At 43.7% G+C, this 24,990-nt stretch overlaps 1 protein-coding gene across 1 annotated transcript; it reads right to left on the bottom strand.

Moving 5' to 3' along the window:
• Positions 1–1,033: 1,033 nt before the first annotated feature.
• Positions 1,034–24,970, bottom strand: LOC308117411 (uncharacterized protein). The gene is made up of 13 exons (XM_080476281.1): positions 24,834–24,970; positions 15,551–17,463; positions 13,956–14,312; positions 12,143–12,182; positions 11,142–11,287; positions 5,511–5,543; positions 4,559–4,645; positions 4,084–4,284; positions 3,703–3,882; positions 2,872–3,084; positions 2,309–2,428; positions 2,068–2,208; positions 1,034–1,529 (listed from the first exon to the last, which is right to left on the bottom strand). The coding sequence occupies exons 2-13, from the start codon at positions 17,384–17,386 to the stop codon at positions 1,458–1,460; spliced, it is 3,426 nt and encodes a 1,141-aa protein (XP_080332407.1). The 5' UTR covers positions 17,387–17,463; positions 24,834–24,970; the 3' UTR covers positions 1,034–1,457.
• Positions 24,971–24,990: the final 20 nt, after the last annotated feature.

The following is a 24,990-nucleotide window of genomic DNA, read 5'->3' on the forward strand; positions in this document are numbered from 1 at the left end:
ACATTGGAGATGGAAACAATCCAGTCAAACACGTGAAAATGTGGGTTTCATGGGGATTCCTTTCCGAGCACGGTTTGTTTTAAGTGAAAAGTAAAACTGTGAATTATTCAATTAAAACACTTTTTAATCAGTTGATTAGTTCGCAGTGTGTTAAAATGATGAAATAAGCTCAGAACAAAACCATGAGTACACGTTAGTGTATTTTCCGCACGTTAATTCACAGCTTAAAAAAAAAAAAAAAACATAAAAGGGAATAAAACAAGTATAAGCCCCATTTATTTTTCATTTATGTCCAATCAGCACTGCGTGGGTCGACAGGCAGTGAACACAAGTTACTGACTGTGAGTTTCCACTGTCGTAGTCAGATAATTTATATTTAAGTGTTTATAAAGACCTGATATGAGGTTGAAACTCCTGGTTGTTGTTTGTTCTGCATTAGTTCGACTGAAAGACTGTGATCACAAGTGTTCAATCTAGATCTGCTTTGATTTCTTCATTTTCCGGATCTGATTCTTTCACAATCTTCTTTCTTCTTCTGTGACGGACACATTTCCTCACTGCTGACTGCTTCAGCCGAACATATTCTGGCACGTCTGATGTAGATATTTCATTTTTATGCTGCAGAATGAATCATTTCAGTTTAATTTCTTTTCATTTTGCTGTCAAATACAGCAGCACGAGAGGTTTCTCCTTGGTTCTGTAGCAGCTTTCTGTTCATGCAGTGACATCTGGTGGCCACAGATGGTATATACTGGTATAGTTTGAGACGCTTGTTCTTTAAATAACTAAAAAAGTAACTTTTCTTTTTCCCTCCTATAGATCCCAACAATCTTTACAAATAAGAAATTATGTGAAAAAGTATTGATCAGACAAATTTTCACTTAATTTGAGATTTAACTGAGAATAAATGCCTCGACGCGTTTCGCAGTTGCAGGATTAGACGTTAATATTAAATCAACCCAGTAATTTGTGTTGTTTTAATCAGTTTTTCCGAACAAATGAAGCAGAAATCTGATCTCTTGTTTCTTCTTTTCCTTTATTCAGTAGAATTGTACATGCGTTCCTCTCCGGCTTCCAGTTTGACTCGTTCCTCCGATAATCTCTAGGTCCAACATGATTTAAGAGTACATTCAGAAATGACAGCTACTGAACCCAAAACAAAAGCTAATAACACTGAGTTCTGCTTTCCACCTAAATATGCACGATAAGATCCACGGTTATTCTTCTTTGGTTGAACAGAAAAACACTAACAACACTTGGCCCGCTGTGATAATCTGCCTCTGCTGCCACGCTGCACTGTACAGATTAAGGCAAGTCATATCTCTGTGTGTGTGTGTGTGTGTGTGTGTGTGTGTGTGTGTGTGTGTGTGTGTGTGTGTGTGTGTGTGTGTGTGTGTGTGTGTGTGTGTGTGTGTGTGTGTGTGTGTGTGTGTGTGTGTGTGTGTGTGTGTGTGTGTTCAGATGTAGACGGGCTGCTCCTGCGCGGTCAGCAGACGGTACATGGCTGCAGGCATCGTCTTCATGTGGATCTGCAGCAGAGAGAAATCCCAGTTTAACAAAATTACAAAGCCACACTGATCACAGATTAATAATCCTAACAGGCAACGTGAGGGACGGTTTTGTCCTTTTTCCATCACTTTGGTCAAAAGAAGTTTTAGTGAGAAAATCTGATTCATGACCAACTTTGTAATTCACATTTTAATTTGTCCCACGAACAAAGTTTCTTTTGTAAAAAACTAAAGAAGTCCAACAAAAGATCAGGACCAACAAAAAAAGAAGTGAACGTTAATTCTTTTGTTACATTTGCAAGGAAGTAAACGGACAAATCACATTTTAAGTTTTTCTGTATTTTGCGTCATTAAACCAGAACAATATAAAAAATGTGACTTTTCTTTCCTAAAATTTTAACTTTATATGGTTTTGTTCAAAGATGTTGAATGAAATTGTCATGTGTGTTTGCAAAGGGGAAATATTCAGATTCATGGTGATGTTTGGATTATTTATGGATTATTCTTCTGTGGCGCCCCTGGGGATCGAACCGGGGTTCATCCGTTGGATTCTCCATACCTCCCCCATAGCGTTGGACAGGATCTGGACGATCTTCTCGTGAGGCGTGGCCACCACGCTCTGACTGTTGATCTCGATGATGCGGTGGCCGACCCGGACGCCCCCCCGCTCAGCGATGCCCCCCCGCATCAGGCTGCAGATCTGCACAGAGGAGAAGAAGAAGGTAATGAGGAATTAATGGGAGAAGTAGCAGTAGAAGAAGAAATAAAGTCTGTATGTCTGGCGCTTGGCGGAGACTCACGATGCCGTTCTGGACGCTGAAGCCGAGCTGGTATCTGAGGTCCGGCCTGCGGATCAGCACCATGGTGACGGGGGGGCAGCGCACGATGTTCATCTTGATCCTGGACTGAGACTTCAGACCCTGAACAAACAGAAAACACTAAACAGTCCGTTTTTTTCATCCGTAGTTCCTCTCAGAGGATTTTTGTCTGGTTAACTGATTGTAATGATCTGAAATCTTCACACGAAACTCAAAGAAACACACAAGAGAACGTCAAGAATGTGTTGTCCTGTAGTTTAGAATACATCAATACAAATTGTCGCTTCTTTTTCTGTTTTAGACAAAAGTCCAAATATGAGCATTCAAACTGTGTTTGTGCAAAAATGTTGTTAAAAAAAAAGAAGGTGAAAATGTGCCTTTTGTTCTATAAAAGTCTATTCTTCTACATTTTGACCCGTGTTGCAACAAACCTTTGTTTTCCCTGCATGAGGCCCTGATAGAATAAACCACAAACATTCTATAGCAAATATTCTTAGGAATTGATGGAAGCTGCTGTCGGTCGAAGGTTCGAGTCCCTGGCGTACCTTGATGATGCTCTGGCAGGTGCTGAGCGGTAGGCCCACCAGGCTCGTTCCGTTCACCGTCATGATCTGATCCCCGATGTTGAGGCGGCCGGACTTCTCGGCGGGGCCGGCGTGCATCATGCTGGCGATGATGACGGTGGGCAGGATGGAGCCCCAGCCGGACTCCACGATCACCACGCCCAGCATCTCGCCTTTCTGCTTCTCGATGTAAACCTGAGGCACACGGACGGCGGCCAGACGAATGAATCCCAGGTTTGTTTTTCTGTTTCCTGCTGCGGCTGCGACTCTAAAAGCAGCCGCTCATGCGAAAACACTGCGAGGGAAAACTAACGGCGTGGAAAACCTCCGCTGAGGGCAGAGCAGCTCGTCGTGGAGAAAAACAAAAAAAATATGAATATTCAAAGAGGGACGTTCTAACTGTGCTGCCCCCTGCTGCCCCCTTCCAGCCACTGCTGCATCCTGCTGCCCCCTGCTGCCCCCTGCTGCCCCCTGCTGCCCCCTTCCAGCCCCTGCTGCATCCTGCTGCCCCCTTCCAGCCACTGCTGCCTCCTGCTGCCCTCTTCCAGCCACTGCTGCCTCCTGCTGCCTCCTGCTACCCCCTTCCAGCCACTGCTGCCTCCTGCTGCCCCCTTCCATTCCACTGCTGCCCCCTGCTGCCCCCTTCCAGCCACTGCTGCCTCCCACTGCCCCCTGCTGCCCTCTTCCAGCCACTGCTGCCTCCTGCTTCCCCCCTGCTGCTCTCTGCTGCCCCCTGCTGCCCTCTTCCAGCCACTGCTGCCCCCTGCTGCCCCCTTGCTGCCCCCTGCTGCCCCCTGCTGCCCCCTCACTCACGTCTCTGCAGTTCTCGGACTTGGAGAAGTGGATGAGGTCGTCGTTGTACATGTCCTGAGTGTTGAGCAGGTCGCTGTACTCCCTCTGGCTCAGGTCCTCCGGGTCGATGCCGTTGGCCCGCAGGAACTCCTGGTAGGCCACGCTGAAGGACTGCCCGATGGACTGAGCGATGAGCTGCGCCTGGAACACACACACAACAGGACCCCGTCACCAACGGAGAGGTCGAGCTTGGTATCAAACTGTGTGTTGTGTTGGTGAAGAATAAAGAAGAAGGGACCAAGCACAGAGCCCTGGGGAACCACTTAGTGTTAGACTCAGGTAACTCTAAAGCTTTCGGGAACTAAGATTGAGAACCGGGAACGTGTGAGAGGTGAGACTCACGTCCTCGGACTCGAAGACGTGGCAGATCATCCTGTACAGCCGCCGGTCGTCGTGGGTCAGGGTGGTCTGCTCCGCCGTGTGGTCCAGGTTCTCCTGAGCGCTGCGGGAGCGTACCATCTTCCCCCGGGCCATCAGGACCACCATGTTCCCAATGTCTGCGATGTAGGAGATGGTCCTCAGCGGCAGGTCCATTAAGGACTCCTGGAAAAGACGGACCCGGTTTCAGCTGCACTGTATAGACTCCTACCGGACTGTTTCTAAAGAACTCTGTCAATATGAATTCAACTCAAAATCAGTTTCAATTCACTGCTAAACCCCTTAAATTCAGTTTCTTCTTCATCTATTGAATAAGTTCTGAATCCTGAGTCACATTTTGAAGTATCTTAAACCTGATCTATTCATTTTCTGTCTGATCCGCTGGTGGACTCGTGTTCGGTTTTGTTTTTTCCACGACATCTTGTTGAGTTTCGCTCACCTGAGTGTCGGCGTTGAGAACTTTGATCCTCTGAGTGGACATGAAGAGATCCACCTCAGCTGTGGACGGAGGCTCTCCATCAGGACTCTGAGGAGGAGGGGGGGGGGAGATGAGGAGGGGGAGAAGGAGAGAGCAGGGAGTAAGCACAGGAGGCCACCAGCAGCAGATCCAACAAAACCATCAACATAATACTGCTTGAAATGAAAAGTCACTAGTTACAAGTAATTATATAAACAACGACCGAAAAAGTGTATTCATCTAAAGATTGATTGAATTTTACTGCATTACAAGAAAAAGTTCTTCTGTTTGAACCTTTAAATCATTTGGAGTTTCTGACAGAAGAACAGTGTTTTAACCTGTGGAGCAGCGATTACCAACCAGATATCTCGACACCCACCAGGGGGCGCCAAAGATTCATGGTGGGGGTCGTGAAGCCCTCTTGATATGTCGTTAAAAATAGTCTGCATTTAATTCGTTTATGTCATGAAACTACTAAGTTTTAGTGTTTGTATTAAAAATGTATAATTTATTTCAGTAAATACTATTTAAAAAATGTAAAAGTAAACTGCAAAGTAAAGAGAGAGAGGAACATGGTGGCTCATCAGGCTAAAGAGAAAGACGATTCAATCAAAAAGGAACAACGGTTGTACCACGAGAACTACATAGAACATGGCTTCGTTGAAGCGATGAGCAAGATTAGAGCTGGATTGAGCTTTTGTGGCGAGATGGTTACAGAATAAAACAAAGAAACTGTGTTTCACAAGTGTCATGAGGTTCCTTCGTTTTGTTTTGTTTTTTTCTAACGACACAGGATGTGGTGAGTGACTGCCGACGTGTACACTGGTGACAATTTGGGATCCTTCAAAGAAAAAGGTTTGGAATCAGTGTTGTAAAGAAACAAGAGCTTTTATTCTCTCGTAACTTCATTATTTGCCTAAAAACTTAAACTCACCTTCTTCCTGTTCTTGGCCTGTTTCTGAGCAGCCTGCAGGGACGAGAGAACACACAGAGGATGAAGGACACCGGGCGGGGGTGTGTGTGTGTGTGTGTGTGTGTGTGTGTGTGTGTGTGTGTGTGTGTGTGTGTGTGTGTGTGTGTGTGTGTGTGTGTGTGTGTGTGTGTGTGTGTGTGTGTGTGTGTGTGTGTGTGTGTGTGTGTGTGTGTGTGTGTGTGTGTGTAGTTATAACCATCAGCCATCATCAGACGAGCTCATCTTCATCACAGTGACAGTGAGCGTTAAAGAGGATTTAGCTGCTGGAAGTGAAACAGCTTCTCCTTGTATTAACAGCAGCAGCATGAAGCTGCAGTGGTTCCATCACATTTAGTCAGAAATCACAAAGAATCCGGAGCCTTTGGGATTTTTGTGGTTTGCGGAGAAGACAAAGTGGAATTACAAAGAGGAGACATGAATGCACAAATATTCTGTCAATAGAAAACTCTCTCGAGTGAAATATTATACTTTGCTTACAGCATCCCACACAGTACCATAACGTATCTGGACTCAAAGTGTTTTTTCTAAAACTAACAAATGCAGATCGATGATGTTGGATAATCAATTCTAACTGTGGGTGATTTTACTAGTGGTGAAGTAGATAAACATGGAGTGAATGAGTGTGAGCATAAGGCTCAGGAGTCGTAGCATTTTCAAAAAGTTGCATTTCCGGTAACTCCGAGCACCGTTGTCCCGTAAACACAGTCACGAAATAGTGTGAAGGTTTTGTGTTTTCACTTGTAACATGCAACAAAGCCTGAAACTCTTTTAAGAAGTAGGGGGAAGTGGGATGTTTGTATTTGAAATCTAAAAAAGGAAAATCAAAATATCCATTAAGAAATTGAATTCTAACTATCATTACCACTTAATTATAATATTTTAAGTATTTATGATGGATTTATTTTTCACATCCTCTGAATTGATGATTGAAGATAAAACTGTCAAATTCTAAGTTAATCACTTGTAAGTTAATAACAGTTACTCTTAACATTTCTAATAAAACAAGCATGAAGTGAATAATTGTAAATCAGAGCTGTGACAGTGAGAATTTTAGCTTATTTAGATATTTTCTTAGCGATCAAAGGTGATTTTTTTTTTTATCACTTTAGCGCTTCCAAATATCATTTCAAGGCAAATTATTAACACTGAGTTGGTTTTTATGAGACTTAAAATGAATAACAATACTTTAATGTCTGGTACCGGGTTGAAAACAGATGATCCAAGACGTTTCGGAGTAGTTTGTATCTGCGCTGCAGACTCACCGAGATTTAAAATCTGCATCCTATAAATAAGAATGAGTGAATCCAATGTGACACGAACAGATCGCTGTGCTTCATACTGTGAAAGGAAGAGGGGAAAAAAAACCCTAGGGCGACTTGAGTGGCGAGGACAAAACACATCTGTGTGTCAAGAGCACCATCATCATCACCCTCTTCTTCATCCTCATAAGCATCCTCAGCTTCAAATCTCTCACTTTGAACTCTTTTACAATAAATCATTAAAAATGTCATAAATAAAGCATTAATTAATTCATGCAGCTTAAAACTCTATTTAGTTTTTTCTCCTGATCTTTAATTGTGTATTTCGAATCACACTACTATGATTATTAGTAAAAAGGACTGTATATATGTATAGAATTGATCAATTAACGTTAATCCATGTTGAGCAGCAGTGCCATCTAGCGTCTGAAGAGGGGAATCACATATTTATGTCTTATGGATGTTTTTCTGTTTTTTGAGTCACAGAAAACATTGTAAAATATGGATACCTGTATGAATTATTTACAGTCAGTTACAAAAAAACATATATTGTAATTTATCACCTCACAAAATTAGATTTGAATATTATTTGTTGAGATTAAAATAGTTTTTTCTCGCACCACAGTGAGGTTGATCAGATTGACACACTGATACAGAAGAGCTTCAAATATGATAGAAATGTCATGAATTATTATTTTTTTTCCTTTCTTGTCCCACTTATATTAAAAAACTGACCACTGTGGATCAGAAACCCCCCCAAATCTCCAAAACCTGGTCCTGACTCACTCGGATTGTTATTACCTTTTTACATAAATTTTGCTTCTATCTCCTAAACTGAGAAGAAGATGTTGACGTTCTGCTTGATGAATCCATCCCAGCCTCAGGTACTATGATAAGGACATAAATCAGTGACAGGCCACTGGTCCTAATGTTTTGGCTGAACACATTTACAAGGCTTTGATATGTTTATAAATTATATTTTTTGGGAAATATTTATAAACAAACCAAGAGAGTCCCAAGTAACCTCGTTCATTTGATTAAATATTACTTTGTTGTTAAAAGCACCTAGAAATAACCGTGTTGTATTTGGTGCTATATAAATAAAGTTAATTGAATTGAATTGTTGCGGTTGTTGTTGTACTTGATAGAAAAGTCACTTTTTTCATGGACTTAATTAATCAGTATTAATAGAATCTGAAAGGAACCTTCAGGTTCACCGAGGGACGTTGACAGAATGTTGGAGTGTAAAAATAAAGCGACAATATATGTGATGCACCAACACCATTTTTTAAAAGGTTGAGCGCTAACGTTTAGCTACCTTCAGATACCGAGTACCGATACCAGTACTTATTAAATGCAGTATCGGTACCATATATAGGTGTCGGTGCCTCTCGAGTGTATTTATATTGTTTATTTTGTTAGAATTATTAGTTGAGACGAGTTTGTTACTGTCAGTTTTCTTTGTTTCAATCATTTGTGAAGCTGAAAGTGGGGAGTGGTTCCAGGCTTTTCTCTGCCTCCGACTTTCTCCTCCACCTCACTGTCATCTCTCCTCCCTCCTCCCTCTCTGGATCTCTCCGCTTCTGCCTCTCTAGATCTCCTCTCTCTCTGGATCCCCCCCTCCTCCTCCCTCTATAGATCTCCTCTCTCTCTGGATCCCCCCCTCCTGCTCCCTCTCTGGGTCTCCTCCTCTCTCTGGACTCCCCTGGATCCCCTCCTCCTCCCTCTATAGATCTCCTCTCTCTCTGGATCTCCTCCTCTCTCTGGACTCCCCTGGATCCCCCCCTCCTCCTCCCTCTCTAGATCTCCTCTCTCTCTGGATCCCCCTCTCCTCCTCCCTCTCTGGGTCTCCTCCTCTCCCTGGATTCACTCAGCAGAGGACATCTCGGCCTGAAAGCCGAGCTCTCGTTCTCTCCCTGATGCTGGGAGAGCTTCACACGTCGTCCTTCACACACACACACACACACACACACACACACACACACACACACACACACACACACACACACACACACACACACACACACACACACACACACACACACACACACACACACACACACACACACACACACACACACACACACACACACACACACACACACACACACACACACACACTCGCAGCCTCTCAGCTTCCATCGGATTCTCCCACAAGTCACATCCGCTGTACTCTTTGCATGTTTGACTCCACACAGTGAGAGTGGGAGAGAGGCGAGAGGCGCTGGCAGCCCAGTGCCACACTTTACATAACATGCAGTGGAGTATCGGAGAGAAGCGGATCGGAGGCGGTGATCTGTGAATGATGCGGCCTTTTCAGCCACGGGCGGGACGGGGAGGGAGCTGAATGCAGAGCGAGCCTCCGTGCAGCTCATCACAGAGTTCCCCACCAGAGACGCGGAAGCAACAGCAGAGCTGAGCTTTCTTCAGTCCAAACATAAAAAGCTCTAAAATACAACGCTCTTGCTCTCGCTGGTGCCACCGGTGGTGATACGCAGTAACTGCAGCTCTGTTCTAAATACGTTCATCGATCCCTTTGGGGAAATTCACTCTGTGCATTTAACCCAGCTCGATTACATTAACCTCAGATACACATGAGATTCCAACATGGAAACAGCTTGCTGCTCTCTGCACCGCTCGCTTTTGATTTCTCCTGGAAGTGACGCGCCGTGCGCATCGATACTTTGACACTACTCATCTGAAATATAATCCTGGTGTAAAGTGCTTTAAATCACAGGCCACACACAGCAGGTTTAGATTGAACCAGTTAAGTAACAACTCCAAATCTTTCAATTCAAACTGTTTTTTTCATCCTTTTACAAATGAACTGCATCTCTGTTCCTGCATCAGAGAAGTTTCGCATTTACATGGAAACGGCAGTAATACTAAAAAGATGTAGATTGCTCGTTGGACCAGGTTGTTGTTGTTTGTTTTGATAATGAAACCACACACATCCACACAGAGAACAATACGCTACTAACATTAGAAGTGGCGAGTACGCAGACATTGGTATGGACAGACGACCGAGTTGGATTGTTATTACTTGTGACTCTCATTTCTAAAACTACCAAGTCCCAGAAGAATCTGGACTGGGAGTCGTGACACTCTGAGGAAAACACTGGTTATTGTCCATCGACTCGCACAGCAGCAGAAGAACTCTTTACTACTGCTGTGGTGCACATGCACCGTAGCAGCATTTCAGAAAAGTTGCGTTTCCCCCCGTTTCCACGGCAACAGAGTTGGAGCGTTTTTTTTTCAGTGGTTCCGAGCACGGTTGTCATGGAAACAAACACTCAATTGTCGTATGAACAGAGTCTAAATGAAGAACCACAGATGATCACCACCCTGCGTGTTTCTCAAGCTCAGTAGCAACGCATCCAGAAAGGCTCAACTTCCTAATAGGTTTTCATATAAACACGTGGTGTTTGACATCCACAGATATTTAGATCGACATGGTGGAGCAGCAGTCTTTTCACGTTACAGCTTTTTTTATTCAGCATTTGAATTGATCTTTGGATTTTTTATAGTTTTATCTTCTACTTTCACTCATTTCTCCTTTCTCCTTTCTCAATATGGTAAAGAGGGCATGAAGGGTTAAACACCCGCATTCAATCACATGAAACCCTCCTTGTCTGAGTGAAGGCACCAAATCAATGCTTTTTTTTGTAACAAATATAATAAATACGTGAATTTTGACACCATATTTGACACAATAAACAGACAGGTAAAATTAACCTGTCTCAGGACGGTGCACTTAAAGAAAAAATCTGGCTACTTTTACTGTAAAAAGGAGATTATATTGAGGCACAGTCATAGTGAATTTAATGTGATTAAATCATTGTATAATTCCTAATGTAAATCCATTCAGGAATAATTCATACTTACACACATTCTGAAGCTAAAAATTAAGCAATTCTGATCAGTTTTATACTTTACATGTCCACTATGTACCTTATGAAGTGGTAAAAATCTAATTTAAGATAAAAAGGTAGTCTTATTTATAACCATATTAATATCAGGATGTAGACATGGATGCTGTTTAAACCTGATTTTAATCTAGATTATTTTAGCTGCTGTGAGGGACTTCAGGGATGTTTGCTCTTAAAATAGGAGAGAAGTGAAGAATATATATTGATCCTAGTATTTAGAAAGCTTCTATATGGAACTGCCCGATGTTAAATGAAATAATAAGATCATAACGTGCTGAGTTCATGCTTTCTAATGCTACATCACATCTAAAATGTGCCTTGATATTGAAACAGTAGTCTCCGTGTAACCGTTGGGTGAGTAAAAAACAGAACTGAACCACGAATAATCTCTAATCTGCTCTCACCCGCACTCGGTTCATGGCTTCCTGCGCCTGCTGCATGCGGGCGCTCTTGGTGGGCGTCCTCTCGGACAGCAGGTGGGTGCAGCCCAGGTACGTGGCTGCGAAGATGATGCCGTCGATCAGGTCCTCGGGGTCACACGGTCCGGGGACTGCACGAGACACACCGGTGGGTTAGGCACGAACAAACACTCATCTACACACACACACACACACACACACACACACACACACACACACACACACACACACACACAAAGTAATGCTTTGACTTTCATTGATTTCCTGCGCACTGATTATCATTTTCCTCAGGTTGAAAATGAATATTTACTTAATCTGGGCTTCATCTCGTCCACAGAAAGACGAGAGATCCCTGCAACGAGCGTAAACAGATACTCAACACAATTAATGCAAGTTTACTCTACATTGTTTATACGTTTATACGTATACATGTGGAGTTAAATCCAAGTAAGTTAGAGAGCAGCGGTCAACTGAGCCGTTTTCACAATTTTCTACCAACTAAAATCTGTGTGAAGCTGTAAAACAGATGAATTCACTGAAATTGGATATATTTTCTTACATTTTAATCTTTTGTTACCATTTTTAATATGTGAGGGGTGTGTTTATATCTCCCATAGGAGTCATTTAGAATCAATCTGAACCAAGAACATAACTGCAAACTGTCATTTTCATGGTTCATTTCTTTGATAAAGTCGTGTTATTGATCTCTGCTTGCGAGGAAATCAAACGATTGATCATCCAAATGGGACTGAAGGAAAATCCTACTGGTTTTCTTGGAGCTGATTAGCTTTTGAATATAAGCGATCTGATCTAATAAAACTCCAGAGGGCATCTGCAGACATACATTAGGAAAGATATGGTTGAAATACGAGCAGAAAACCCCACGCACACCCAAAGCAACTATAAGTTGAAGTATTGATCTCATGAAAATAACCGGAGAAGAGGTGAGGTTTAAAAGGATGATTTTCAGGGGGGAATCCACTCACCGTCGACGAATGTGGGAAAGGGAGGAAGAGATCTGCGGATCTGAGAAAAAAAACCCAACAAAACATGGTTATTATTTCCACTCACATAACGCAGCTCGCGGCTCGCTCATTGAAATTCCGCACGTCTTTCACTGCTGTCAGCCTTTTGGCTGCTGACAGATTAACACCTTGTCAAAGAAGCCTCACCTCCAGCAGATTTATCTCTCTGCTCGAGTTTCATTTTTGCGCAGCTCGACCAGAGATCGTTGAAGATCTAAATATCCACGTGCTTCGTGGTGCTCAGCGTAATGAAACTGCTTCTGACTGATAGAGTCAAGCACCAGCCAAAAGTATCGCTACTTAAATAAGATTAGTTCCTGTTGTAGAGACGTGTAGGCCTTGATGTGGCTCAGTCATACCAAAATATACAATTATTAAATATATGAAATGTTCATATACCAGCTTGTACTTGTTCTAAAAGTCGTGCATTTCACCTGAAATGTTGCTGGAGCCCCCAGATTTCTTCAATGAGGGCTGCAGAACGCTTTTTTCCTATGAGATCAACACTGGCGGTCTCATAGGTAAACGAGCTGGGTTAAATACACCCACCGCCATCAACGTACAAAAACAGGAGCCCGGAAAATATATTTTGAAATATTCTGGAAAGATAAATTCTACTGGCTCATGGCTAATACATATCAGCTGAGTGGAAATATACAGCTCAGGGATTTTGGCCACGTTTACATGAGAACGTGTCAAATGAAAATGCATCACTTGTGCATTTTTGTTTCAGAAAAGTTTCATGTTTACACAGCAACGTTTTGAAAACAATGTCCGTTTACATGGAAAAAAACAGAAACGCTGAAAATTATGTCGTTTTCATGTCGGGTGATTTTGTAATGAAACCACAAACGCAATCTTTTCTGGGCAGGATTTAAAAGAAAAATGTTGTTCATTTATTTCTAATCAAAGGAAATAATTTGAAGTTAAATTCTGAATTATTTCCATTAAAACACATATTCCTATTTTGAACTTGTTGAAAGTGTTATGGAGATGAACACAGTCCTGTTTACATGAAAATGTTTCAAGTGAAAACAAAAAAATGTTGCTGCATTTTTGTGTCTGTTTACATGACAACGGCGCTCGGAGCCACTGAAAACACAAATATTGGAACATACGTTTCCTGAGACAATACAGCTTTTCTGAAACGCTACTACTCTGCATGCTCACTACGGCCGTAGTAAAAAGTTCTTCTGCACATGCATGAGTTAATGGACAATAAAAACAATGTTTGCCTGCATAGTGTCGTGGCTCCCAGTCCAAACTCTCCTGGGACTTGGTAGTTTCATAAGGCCAGTCTGATCTTTCCTCGAGAGAAGTCCTCCAACTGAATTGTTACAAAAGAGGCCGGATTGCACCGGAGGTGAGAAGGTGGCGGAATCCGAAAAACAGCTTAGGAAATTCTCCTGACACAATGTAACTCGGTCATCTGTCCATACGAATGTCTGTGTACTTCAATCGTTAGTGTTTATAGCATCTTGTTCTCTGTCGATGTGTGTAGTTTCCCTCTAAAAACAACCAACAACCAACTCATGGCCTGGCACGATTAATACATCGTTTTCAGCGTTTCTGTCGTTTCCATGGAAATTGACATCGTTTTCAAAACATTGCTCTGTAAACGTGAAACTTTTGTGAGACGAAAACGCGTAAGCAGTGCGCTTTTTGAAACGTTGTGTATTCGGGGCCTAAATCTTGGGGTCAGGCGACGCCTTCTCGTCGCGGGAATCTTTTCATTTGTGAGAATGTCGCTGACACTTGGAGGTGAACGTCTTACCTCCTGGACAGTGGGCTTCTGTGGAGGTGACTGTGGCTGAACTTGAGCTCGTGTCTGAGGAGCAGGAACCTGCGGCTGATGTTGACACTGCTGATGCTGATGAGGCGCCATGTGCCCGCTGTACGTCTGGGGCTGAGCGTACGTCTGCGGCGGCCTCGCGGCGTCCCTCTGCTGTGGTTGGGGGCCTTGTTGTTGGTGGTGGGGATGGTGGTGTTGGTGGTGATGGTTGTGTTGCGGCTGCTGTTGGTGATAGTGTTGGGGATTGGGCGCTCTGGATGACTCGGCTCTCAGAGGACTCACGGGAGAATAGTGGGACGGAGACTCCGCGACTGACTGGGAGGGGGAGTGAGGAGACGACTGAGGAGAGGAAAAAGAAAAGGGGATATTAAAAAACTGCAGATCTTTGAGAACAACTCTTGCAGGCAGCTAATTCAGGGGACGTATGAGTCAAGATTTGGGCACTAATCCAGGTGTCATTAAATGAATTGACGGCCAAGGCTGAAATTTCTTGTATAACTTCCAGGAAGCAATGACATAATTTAATACTGCAGACTACCAGCCAATGTCAGGCAAAGTCTCCATCTACCCATATAGTCTGTATTCAAAGACAGATAAAGGAAAACTTCTGAAATGCAACCCAAAAACTGTTTGACAGGATTAAATAAAGAGACTTTTTCTCAAGTTTCCTTCATGTATTATGTAAATATAAACATTGCACTTAATGCTGGTTTGCGATCTCTGAACATTTTCTTCACTTTATTGTGATCTGGAGGCTTTAAAAAGTCAATCATACTCAACGAGTGCTTTGAGTGAGTAATATCAAAATGAATACTTTTAACAACCATGTGTCTGCGAACACTTCAACTTGTCTCGGTCTCAAAAACCATCAACAGTTGTATCTTTAGGAAATCTAGCGCTCACTGAAAGATTCCTACTTAACCTGAAGGAGGTGAAGTGAACTCACTTCTCATAATCTCGTCTGTGATGTCAATAAAGTAAATAAAAGTCATCTGACAAATACTCTATGAAGCCGGCTAAATTATGCTAATGATGCCAAAAACATTCCACTTGTCAATCAATCTAACCTTTCGCAGGTACAACTGTTGTGGTTAGTGTGGGGGAGGGGAACGCACATTACAAACAAACTACTTTTGTTGTAGTGCGACTCCAAGTTGCTGGACCGTATCCAAATTTAACTTTGAGAAACATTGAAATGTCCGAGACTTGTAGCCTATGTATGACAAAACTTGTTTACCTGAAGATTCATGCTGATTCATTCTGATTATATTCTGCAGATACAATTTTCCCTTTCTGAGGGATACTGCATGATGGACAGCATCACTACAATGCCACAGATTCAGCTTTCTGTTCAGCTTCTGTTTGATAGATCTTATTTTTAGCCTCCGCCAACACAAAAGAATCCTTGTAACGGCAAGAAACAAGACAGAAAGGGTCTGTTTCTGGAAGCTTAGTAAAAGCTCAGTTTTCCATCTCAGTCTTCAAGGATGGACAACATGCTCTTTTACACAAGCCCTGCACCTACTCGTCTGCAAAGAACAGAAAACAACAAGGGCTTATGGTGAAGTGAGACTCACATGGCCAGTCGTAGTTTGCAGTGGGTATGCCTCCTCTGTGGGGCTCACTTCCTGCCTCATCACCCAAATTGGTTCCACAGGTTGGTCGGGTGTGTATGGCGAGCGCACCGTCTTCGTCTTCACCCCTTCAATGGCCTCCTTGATGTCTTTGATGGCCAGGCTGATGGCATCCCCTGAGCCCTTGGTACCCTCCTCCCCCCGCTCGTCCTGGGTCTCCCCTGAACTGCTCTGCCCGGATGATGAGGTCTTGGCTTGGGTTTCCTGTCTGGATGCATGCCTGTGGCTTTTAGGAACAGGGCTATGATCATCACTGTCACTCTCCCCGTCAGACTGACCATCGTAGTGGTGCAAGCGGCAGCCGACAGAGCGGTCCGGAGGGGAGTGGCGTAAACCGCGATCCCTCCCTGGCCTCGGGGCATGGTGCAAGCTCTCAGTGGGGGAGTTACGGGTCCCTTTTTGTACATTCTCTTGTCTCCAGTTGGTGAGGGGCTCTTGGTGGGACACCTGTGGTACTGTGTTAGGCTCAGTCCTCCGCCTGCGAGGTTCCTTGTGTAACTCAGGGTAAGAGGTCTTGAGGGGTTCGGGGAAAGAGTTTGGGTGAGATTTTGGCTCTGAGTAGGCAGGCTCATGGTAAGTCTTCTGATGGGATTCAGTATAAAACTCTGCATAGGTTTTTGGATAAGATTCAGAGCAAGAAGTGGAGTGGGACAATGAGCATGATTCAGAACAATCCTCGTCGTCCTCATCTGGTAGCATATCATTGTCGGGTACAGGACTCATACTAATGTCCTCGCTGAAGTGGTCCAGCTGGGGAAAAGGTGGAACATCAGGGGACGAAGGAGGAGTTGGTGACTGGAGCGGTGGTGGACTGTGGAGTGGCCCATCCATGCTGAGAGAGGCGGCACTCTCTGTGTCAGAGCAGAGATCTGTGATTTCACTTCCCTGGCCTGCAGGATCCTCTTCTACATTGTCCATCACTTCTTCCTGATCCTCTTCCACCTGCTCGGCACGTTCATCAGCTGTATCATCAAGGCTACAGGTGTGCAGACCTGTGGCTGCATGGCAGTCCACCTCTTCTTCTTCTTCTTGAGTGCTGATTTCTTTGACTTCCTCTGATGCTTCTTCGCCTCCTGATTTCTGCTCCTGAAGGTCCTCCACCACATCAGCAGGCGGAAGAGGTGGTTGAGAGGGAGGTTGGACAGTCTGACTGACAGGATCAGTGGAAAGCGGAGTAGGAGCGACCACAGCAACAGGAGTCTGATGAATGGATTCACTATCCTGCAATTTGTCCACGACAGGATCAGCTGATGAGCACTCCTGTGCCTGTAATTCTGCTGAAACTCGTCGCTCATCTGCACCAGGGGAAGAGTCCTGAATCTCTCTGAATGGCTGCCGCTGTCTGTGATTTCTGAGTCTGGGGTTAGGGTCTCCATGACGGCGGTAGCGTGTTACAGCTGGTCGGTGATGTTGAACAGGGCGAGGTTCAGTATCGTGACTCTCGCCTCCATCCGACTTTGAAGGAGCTGTCACTGGGGCCACACCAGGACTCCGAGCTTGGTTCTGACCCTGCCCTTGCTCCGATGGAGGCCGCCGGCGGTGACGAGGGGGTCCCCGACCTGCAGGTGGATGATGGGGGTGATGAGGGTGATGATGGTGGTGTTGATGGTGATGATGATGGGGATTGATCTCCCCGTCCTGATTGAGCATCTGGCAGGGCCTCCAGGACCGACGCACAGGAGCTTCTCCGGCGGGCCCATTGGGCTGCCTGCTCCTCGGAGCTGCCGGTGCCGCCTTGTGCTCTTCGCCTGCTTCATCTTCCAGGTACCTATGGCTCATGGCTGGGTTGTGAGTCAACTCCAAATTTTCAGAACATGCTCCTCTTGTCTCCGATGAAGCCCTGATCACAGGAATATCTGGGAAAAACCGAAACAGGAAAAAAGGTGATCATGATAAAGTAGTCAACAGAAAGAAAATCTTTCCAACACTTCTCTAAAACACAGTCTACTGGTCCAAGGCACCAGGCTGAAAGTCATTCAATCTTTGTGAAACTGATTTCAAGGGTATAAAACAGAGGTTTCCAACCAGGATCGTGGTCATCCTCCCTCTGGAATGTTTTACATTTCTCCCTGCTTCAACACATCTAAGACCCCATTTACACGACAACATTTTAAGTGAAAATTAGTTGTTTTTGCATTTGAATTTCAGAAAAGTTTAGAGTTTACACGGCAACATTTTGAAAATGATATCCGTTTACATGGAAACAGCAGAAAAGCTGAAAACAATGTAGTTAGCACGGCAGGCCACGAGTTGGCGCTGCTAGTTGTTTTTGTAATGAAACCACACACACATGCGTGCAGAGAATATGCTATAAAAACAAACAATAATGACAACACGGGCATTCGTATGGACAAATAACAAAGTTGGATTGCTCCCAGTCCCAGGTGAATGTGGACTGGGAGTAATGACACTCTGGAAGCAAACATTTTTGTTATTGTCCATCGATTGTCTTCAAAAGGTTGTGTTGTCCCCCGTTTCCATAGAGACGAATTTGGAGCATTTTCAAAAAGTTCCACCTTCGGAGCTGTGTTCAAAAAGTTGTGTTTTCATTTGCTCCAAGCACTGTTGCCATGTAAACAGGCCCCTAAAATGCTTTTCCATTTTCACTTTAAAACATTGTTAGTTAAACGGGGTTTGAATCTAATAATAAACCTCATAAGCTCGTAAGAAAGCCCAATAACAAGCCTCTCATTGCAATCAGGTTTATTTCAGTCATGAAAGACAAACAACATGCAAAACACTGTGTCCCAAGGACCATTGGAGACCTCTGGTGTAGAGTAATGTAAATGGTCACTTTTTATAAAACTTCCTGAATGAGTTGCATGGCTCATGCTTAATAACAACAAATGTTTATACCAATATGGGCAGATTGTTCAGACATTTGTCAACAACTTATCACGGTAGAAAAGTGATTTATTTAAACATGCAATAATATTTGGTTCAGCTCATCTCAATTTTCATCAACATCTGAAAATCTGAATTCGCCATACCTGCTTTTAACGTTGAGGATCTGGTTCTATTTTCAACATAGTACACCGTAATGTTTCTAACTAGAATCGCCAGTGAGTCTTTAACCTACCGTCTACTCTCACCTCCCAGCACACTTCTGTTCCTCTCTGTAGGACTCCACTAGCACACTCCAACCAGATTAAATGGCATTAGGACTGTAGTGAACCTGCAGTCTTCAGGGTCGACTCGCAGTGCTCAGACCCCCCTGCAGGTGTACTCTTTCTTTGTCACTTTGTTTGGTATTTTGAACTGCCCCCAGAATGTAGACATTGAGCTACTTCGAGGTTCTCATTGATAACAGAGGTTTTTAAGCATTGCCGTGGGTATATTGGGATGTAAGTTATCCGACTCTTATCTCTTGACTTTGTTGAGTGTAACCATAGAGACTCTGCCTTCGGAGGCCGTCAGACAATGCCTGCCACTATCTATTTTTAGCTTGAAGCATACTGAAGCTGTGACTTGTTTAGCGAAACACAAAAACTGTAAACTAGCAGTTTTATAGACCTTTCATTCACTCTTCCAGACACCAATAGCTTTGTATTAAAAAATGCTGAATGAGAGACTTCAATACCTGACACCTGATGACTAATCTCAACGGTAACTAACCGGTGTGCTACAATCCCCAAATGCCCTGAGGAAAGGATGTAACCATGAGCTCAGCAAATACAACAGAAAAGAACACAGAATAAAGCCACACAAAAAAGGAGGATTTCATCAATGTCTCCAACAATCCTTCTTACAAGCAAAAAGGACTAAAGCCAGCCCATATCGATCTTGACTGATGCATCAATGTAATTTGCGGCATCTGAATGGCAGCCGGACTGTCTGCGCACATCAATATTTCAGTCATTCATTCTTATGGCAGCAAATTCTCTCGATGTATGCCGACACTAACGACAATACCTTGTGTTTCGTTATTCCAGTTTGGAATTTGATGTCCTTCCTTTGGCACGTTATCGTGCTACGGAAAAGGAAACACCGAGGCTGAATGTCACGTTGGGGGCTCCCTGTCTCTACACTACTAATAGTGAAAGTCTAAATCCTCTGGGATACAGTGCACTTTAATCTGCCCCGTGTTCATCCGTCCACCAGCTGCTGGCAGATGGCACTGGAGGAGAAGGAGGAGGAGGAGGAGGAGGAGGAGGAGGAGGGACCTCTGTCTGGTATCTGATAAGACCTGACAGAGAGGAATGGATCGGGCATCTGAATAATAAATGCCCTCTGTGAACGAGAAGCTCCGGTTTGATATTTATTCAATATGACGAGGCTATCGGGGCGTCCATCAGTTATCTACTGTCGCTGGCCGCGCCGTGTCCGAGGTCAACAAGCTGAGAAAGGACACCGGAGCACGACCCCACGAGACGTTTCAGGAATGATTAAGTGGAAACAGAGAAGGTTGAAAAGACGAGTGCACAGTCCCATCCGAGGTAAAGAAAAAGGCTGAAGCTTGTTTATAAAGACCCACACCAAGGCTGTCGGGCATCTCCCGTTACTGCTATCATAAGTTATTCATCTAACGATCACGTGAATTCATTAATATGTGACTAGACTGACTATGAATCCTCACTTCAGGTGGAGAAGTTGAGCTCAAGTGGAATTTTTAGAGATTCTTGTTTGGAAAACTGGTGCAATGTTGTAATTTTTTTGTTGCTATATTGATATTTTTCAAATTGTTTGCAATTTAACTCCTCGAACCAGGCGAAAAAAAGACTCTCCTCCAACAATAGTGAGCCAAACAATGTGCAGCATGAAAGAGCTTGTAATTTGACACCAGTCTCAAAGTTATAATGACCCTGTATAGGCCAACTAAATCAGTTGAATTTTTTCTGCATTGTGTTCTCTGTAATCTTTGAACGAGACCAATCAGGCTGGATTCGACTCTCCGGCCGGCCATTTCTTTGGCCTGCAGGCCACATATTTGACATTCCTGAAGTCAAGGAATCAAGCCGGTATTAGCTCATTTAAAGTGCACTTTCCCAGCATCGGCAGCCTGGTCTTTGTGCACAGAAAAGCTCATGAAACGTGGCGCTACGCACATCATTTGACAACGTCAAACATCAAATACTTGTTAGCGAATGAATGTGATAAAAAATGGAGACATGCAAAATCTGTCCATTTTACCTTTTACTGACATCTCATGAAACATTAAGGAAGTAACTTCTGAATAGTTTTTATGTTGTTGAAGCAAATATGTTTTCTAGATTTCCCTCATATTGACATTGAAATAGGGAACATTTTGAGGAGAAAGGGAAACAAGCCAGAATGACGACTGCCTGTGCACATTTTTAACAAATAGTCAAAAAAATAGCGTTACACTTGTAACATTTGGGAATGGTTTGTGATGGTTCTGCAGGTTTCTCCTGTTAAAAGTTCCTTTCCACCATCTCATCTACTTGCTCATGCAGAATAATTGGGCTTTCATCTTTGAAAGTGCTGTGTTGTATTTTGCACTATAGAAATAAGCTTGAATTAAATATGTTCAAGTGACCAGTTTCTTTTTTTTAAATTCTAAATCAACAACATTTGTACTCATGGAGAATCAAAGTCTGGTTTTCACTTTTTTGGGCTCCCTCACTTCCTGCAGGAAATACCTGAGTCTTAAATTGATGCATACTTAAATTCTACACACACACAAACATTGATGTGCGACAGGTTGGAAAGCGTTTCCCTGATAAACAATTAAATGTTGTGGCCACAAAGGAGTCCCTGTGAGAACACTGTGAAAGGGCAAGACGGGTAAACAATAAACTGAGATTCCAGATTAGCTCACGGCAGAGACAAGAGGAGCCGGGGATTTAGGTGATAATTCTTACAGGTACCACAACAAGTACTTTGTCTCAAGCACACTATTATCATTGTTTCAGGCCACGGTTCCCAAGCAGAGTCCCTCAGGGTGGCACCGGCAATCTCATGCCAAGAGATTCCCAAGATTAGATTTAAAGAAACCCCGAAAAAGGGACTTTCTAGAAAATGCAGGAGACCTCAGAAGCTGTTATTTTGAAGGCTCCTGCTTTTCTCCGGTGGATGGAGTGGTCGTTTCCACTGGTGCTTCACTATAATGTTTTCTGAATCCGCAGAGTCTACAGGCTTGATGTTGGTGTGTGAGGCAGCAGATGGTTCACACGAGATAGTTTTCATCTTTCTACAGGCAAAACTTAAAAATTTAATATGCTGGATGGAGTGGACACACACGGGGTCAAAGGTTAATGCAGACGTTGTAATCAGAGCGCGGCTCACCGCTGCCAGGGGCAAAACGCCACGGGGAAGCAGCAGGAGCGAGGGCGGACTCCCGGAACGGCGAACATCCCGGACGGAGTTCGAGGCCGAGCGTCGGTGGGCGGTCTGGGGGAGCCGGGGTCGCCGGGGTCACAGATGGTCCTGGCAGCTCGGCGCTGAGCCGGACCAAGCCTGCAGAGCTGTGAGCCGAGCTCTGCACATCCATCTGTCAGGCTGCAGTGAAAGCTGCGGGGCGGGGGATTTACCGGCCCATTAACTCGCTGATCTTATACCGACAAACACTCGCTGACAACAACACACGTGGGTGTACTGTGTGGACACGTAAAGTCCTTGAATGATCACATCTATTAACAGGCACTTAGCCGTCACACCAGTGTACCTGCTATTTTATGAATCATTCAGTCAATCGGATTATAAATAACTCAGATCTCGAGAACATGTCAACAACACTCTGAAGTTTGCAGTATTTTGATGTTTTATAGCGGCAATTTCACCGGAAGCGTCAAAAACAGTGTCATGAAATGTCTGTGAGAGCAACGTGGAATCCAACCAAAACGTCTTCTTTATTTTTTCAAGTACAGGTCAAACAAAAAACTCTGTTATCAAGCTTTTTCTATCAGTCTGTTTGAGACAAATAGAACCGACAGAATCAGAGCCTGCTTTTAAGGCCCCGCTTACACAACACACGTTTTCAGGTGAAAATGCAAAACTCTGGGTGTCCGTTTACACGACGATGGTGATCAGAGACAAGGACATTTTTGAAAACGGCTCTCAAGGAGGAAGTTTCTGAAAATACTCTGACTATGTCTCCATGGAAACGAGGGAAAATGCAACTTTTCAGAGACGTTGCTACTGTGCATGTGCAACATGGCCGTAGTAAATTGTTCTTCTGCACATGAGCAGGATGAACTATAACAACAATGTTTTCCTCCATAGTGTCATGACCACCCGTCCGTTTTCTCATGGGACTTGGGTAGTTTTAAAGTTGAGCTTCACCTGTTATAGCAATCTAACTTTGTCTGTCCATATGAATGTCTGTGTACTCTCAATTGTTAATGTATATAGCGTATTGTTCCCTGCCTGCATGTGTGTGTGGTTTCATTCCAAAAAACAACAGTGCCAACTCGTGGCTTGGCATGGTAACTACATTTTTTTCGTGTTTTTGCCATTTCCTTGTAAACGGACATGGTTTTCAAAGCGTTTCCATGTAAACGCAAAACCTTCCTGAAACGAAAACGCAAAAACTGCATATTCACGTTGTCAGGTAATTAGAGCTTAAACCACTTGCCTAAATTTATTGAGTGTTTCTTCTATTTCATCATTTTCACTGAGACTGAGTTACATCCTGTGCTTCTCATGTGCTTCATTTTTTTTAAATGATCTTTGATCTTTGTGAACGTTGTTGTTAAAGATGCTGTATAATCAAGACAATATTCCTTAACAAAATGAGATTGTTCCTGTTCATGCGTTTGAGATGCAGGAGAACCTCTTGTCCTCATTTTCAAGTTAAGCCTTCCTTGTAATTTGACATCAGCCTCATCGCCTAGCCAGCTACTACAAAACTACTCACAACTGCACTCCCCAAGCAGGGTTGCCAGGTCTGAGAGACAAAACCATAAACTTCTCATCCTGGAACGCTATCTAGCTAGTTGTTAACGTTTGAATTCCGCCAGCAAGTATGAAATATTCTGTTCAAATGCTTTAATTGGTTAGTTCTATTATTTTGATGAACGATCTGAGATAAAAAAAAACCCAATAATAACTATGCGGTATATTGTGCAGCCCTAGTTCTCTGTCCTCGGTATTGTAAATGTAATCTGCATATGAAATAGGTCGGCCAAGCTAAACTTACAAACAAAAATAAAAAATAACCTGCAGCAACACTTCCATGACAGCTCAACCTGGCAACACTCCACATTCCTTCCAAGAGAGGAAGGATTCCCCTTCTCCGATCTTTAAATTAGCCAAAACATTACAGTTAAGACAAACAGTATTGGACATGCCCACTCTCACCAACACATACAAATAGTGGGAAATTTCCTCTGTCCTTCTGGATTCCAGAAAATTCTCTTTTCATGGGTGTCTTTGACAGGTCAAAACCACAAGAACGTTTCCCACAAAATCTCTGCTTTCGCCCCTGAGGGGGTCCTCCGACCCCGAGTTGGAAACCACTACTACTGAAATTAACCCGAACAAGCAGTTAAAGTCATCACTTTACACTTTCACATGAACAATCCATTCTTGTGAGCAAGAATACGGGAGAGCAGAAGCTTGACATCATGTCTTTCCTCTAAAATTGGAACTTTTCCCACAGTGATGAATGAATTTGTTAGACGACAGGCAAAAGATTAAAATCTACATAATTTTCTGATTCCTGGCATGAAATGAGAGATGAACCCACCAGATAGTCAGATGCAATGATTATCATTTGTTCTCACATTATGTAACAGAGACATGAAGTACTCCAAGTGTCTTTAGACCACATCACACTGCGACAGGACATCTCATGATCGATCTGGATGATTTAAAAAAAACAAAGAAACGCATCATCGAACCTAAACATCAGCCTGCACATCTGACGTGTGATTCCTGCTCACACACATTAAGGAAGCATATGGTCCATGTTGGGATGTATCGCAGTCACATTGCATTGTGCTCCGTGCAGACTGCTCCCTGGCTGTAGAGGAAGAGGATTAGTCCACAAACAAGTGCAAAACTGGCAGGTGCATTTATTCTGAATGCCGAAATCCCCTCCAGTGGCCTTGAACTGTTTTTATTCTGTTAAAAGGCCAGAGGATTTCCTTCCTTTGGCCATAATCGTTGAGTGGTGAGAGGAATGATCGGACTTATCCTGGATGCGGTCCGCATTTCCTGTGCGTCTATTTTAAAGGGATATTAACTGTCAGCTGGCTGAAAAACGCTGCTGTTTTTCCCTTCCAACGATCAGCAGGTGCAGCGTGAAGGACATTCAGTCATTTACCTGCATGTCAGCGGAGGACAGGCCCCGGTGCGCATCTCCAGCAGCCTCCGCCTCTCCGCGTCCTGCTCCCCGGTAGCTGCTCCGGCTGGCTCGGCTCGGCTCGGCTCGGCTTGTCCCTCCAGACAACTTGCGCGGATTAAAGCGGAGAGCTCAGCAG

The sequence above is a fragment of the Lipophrys pholis genome (genome assembly GCF_963383615.2).
Source record: "Lipophrys pholis genome assembly, chromosome: 12".
NCBI lineage: Eukaryota > Metazoa > Chordata > Actinopteri > Blenniiformes > Blenniidae > Lipophrys > Lipophrys pholis.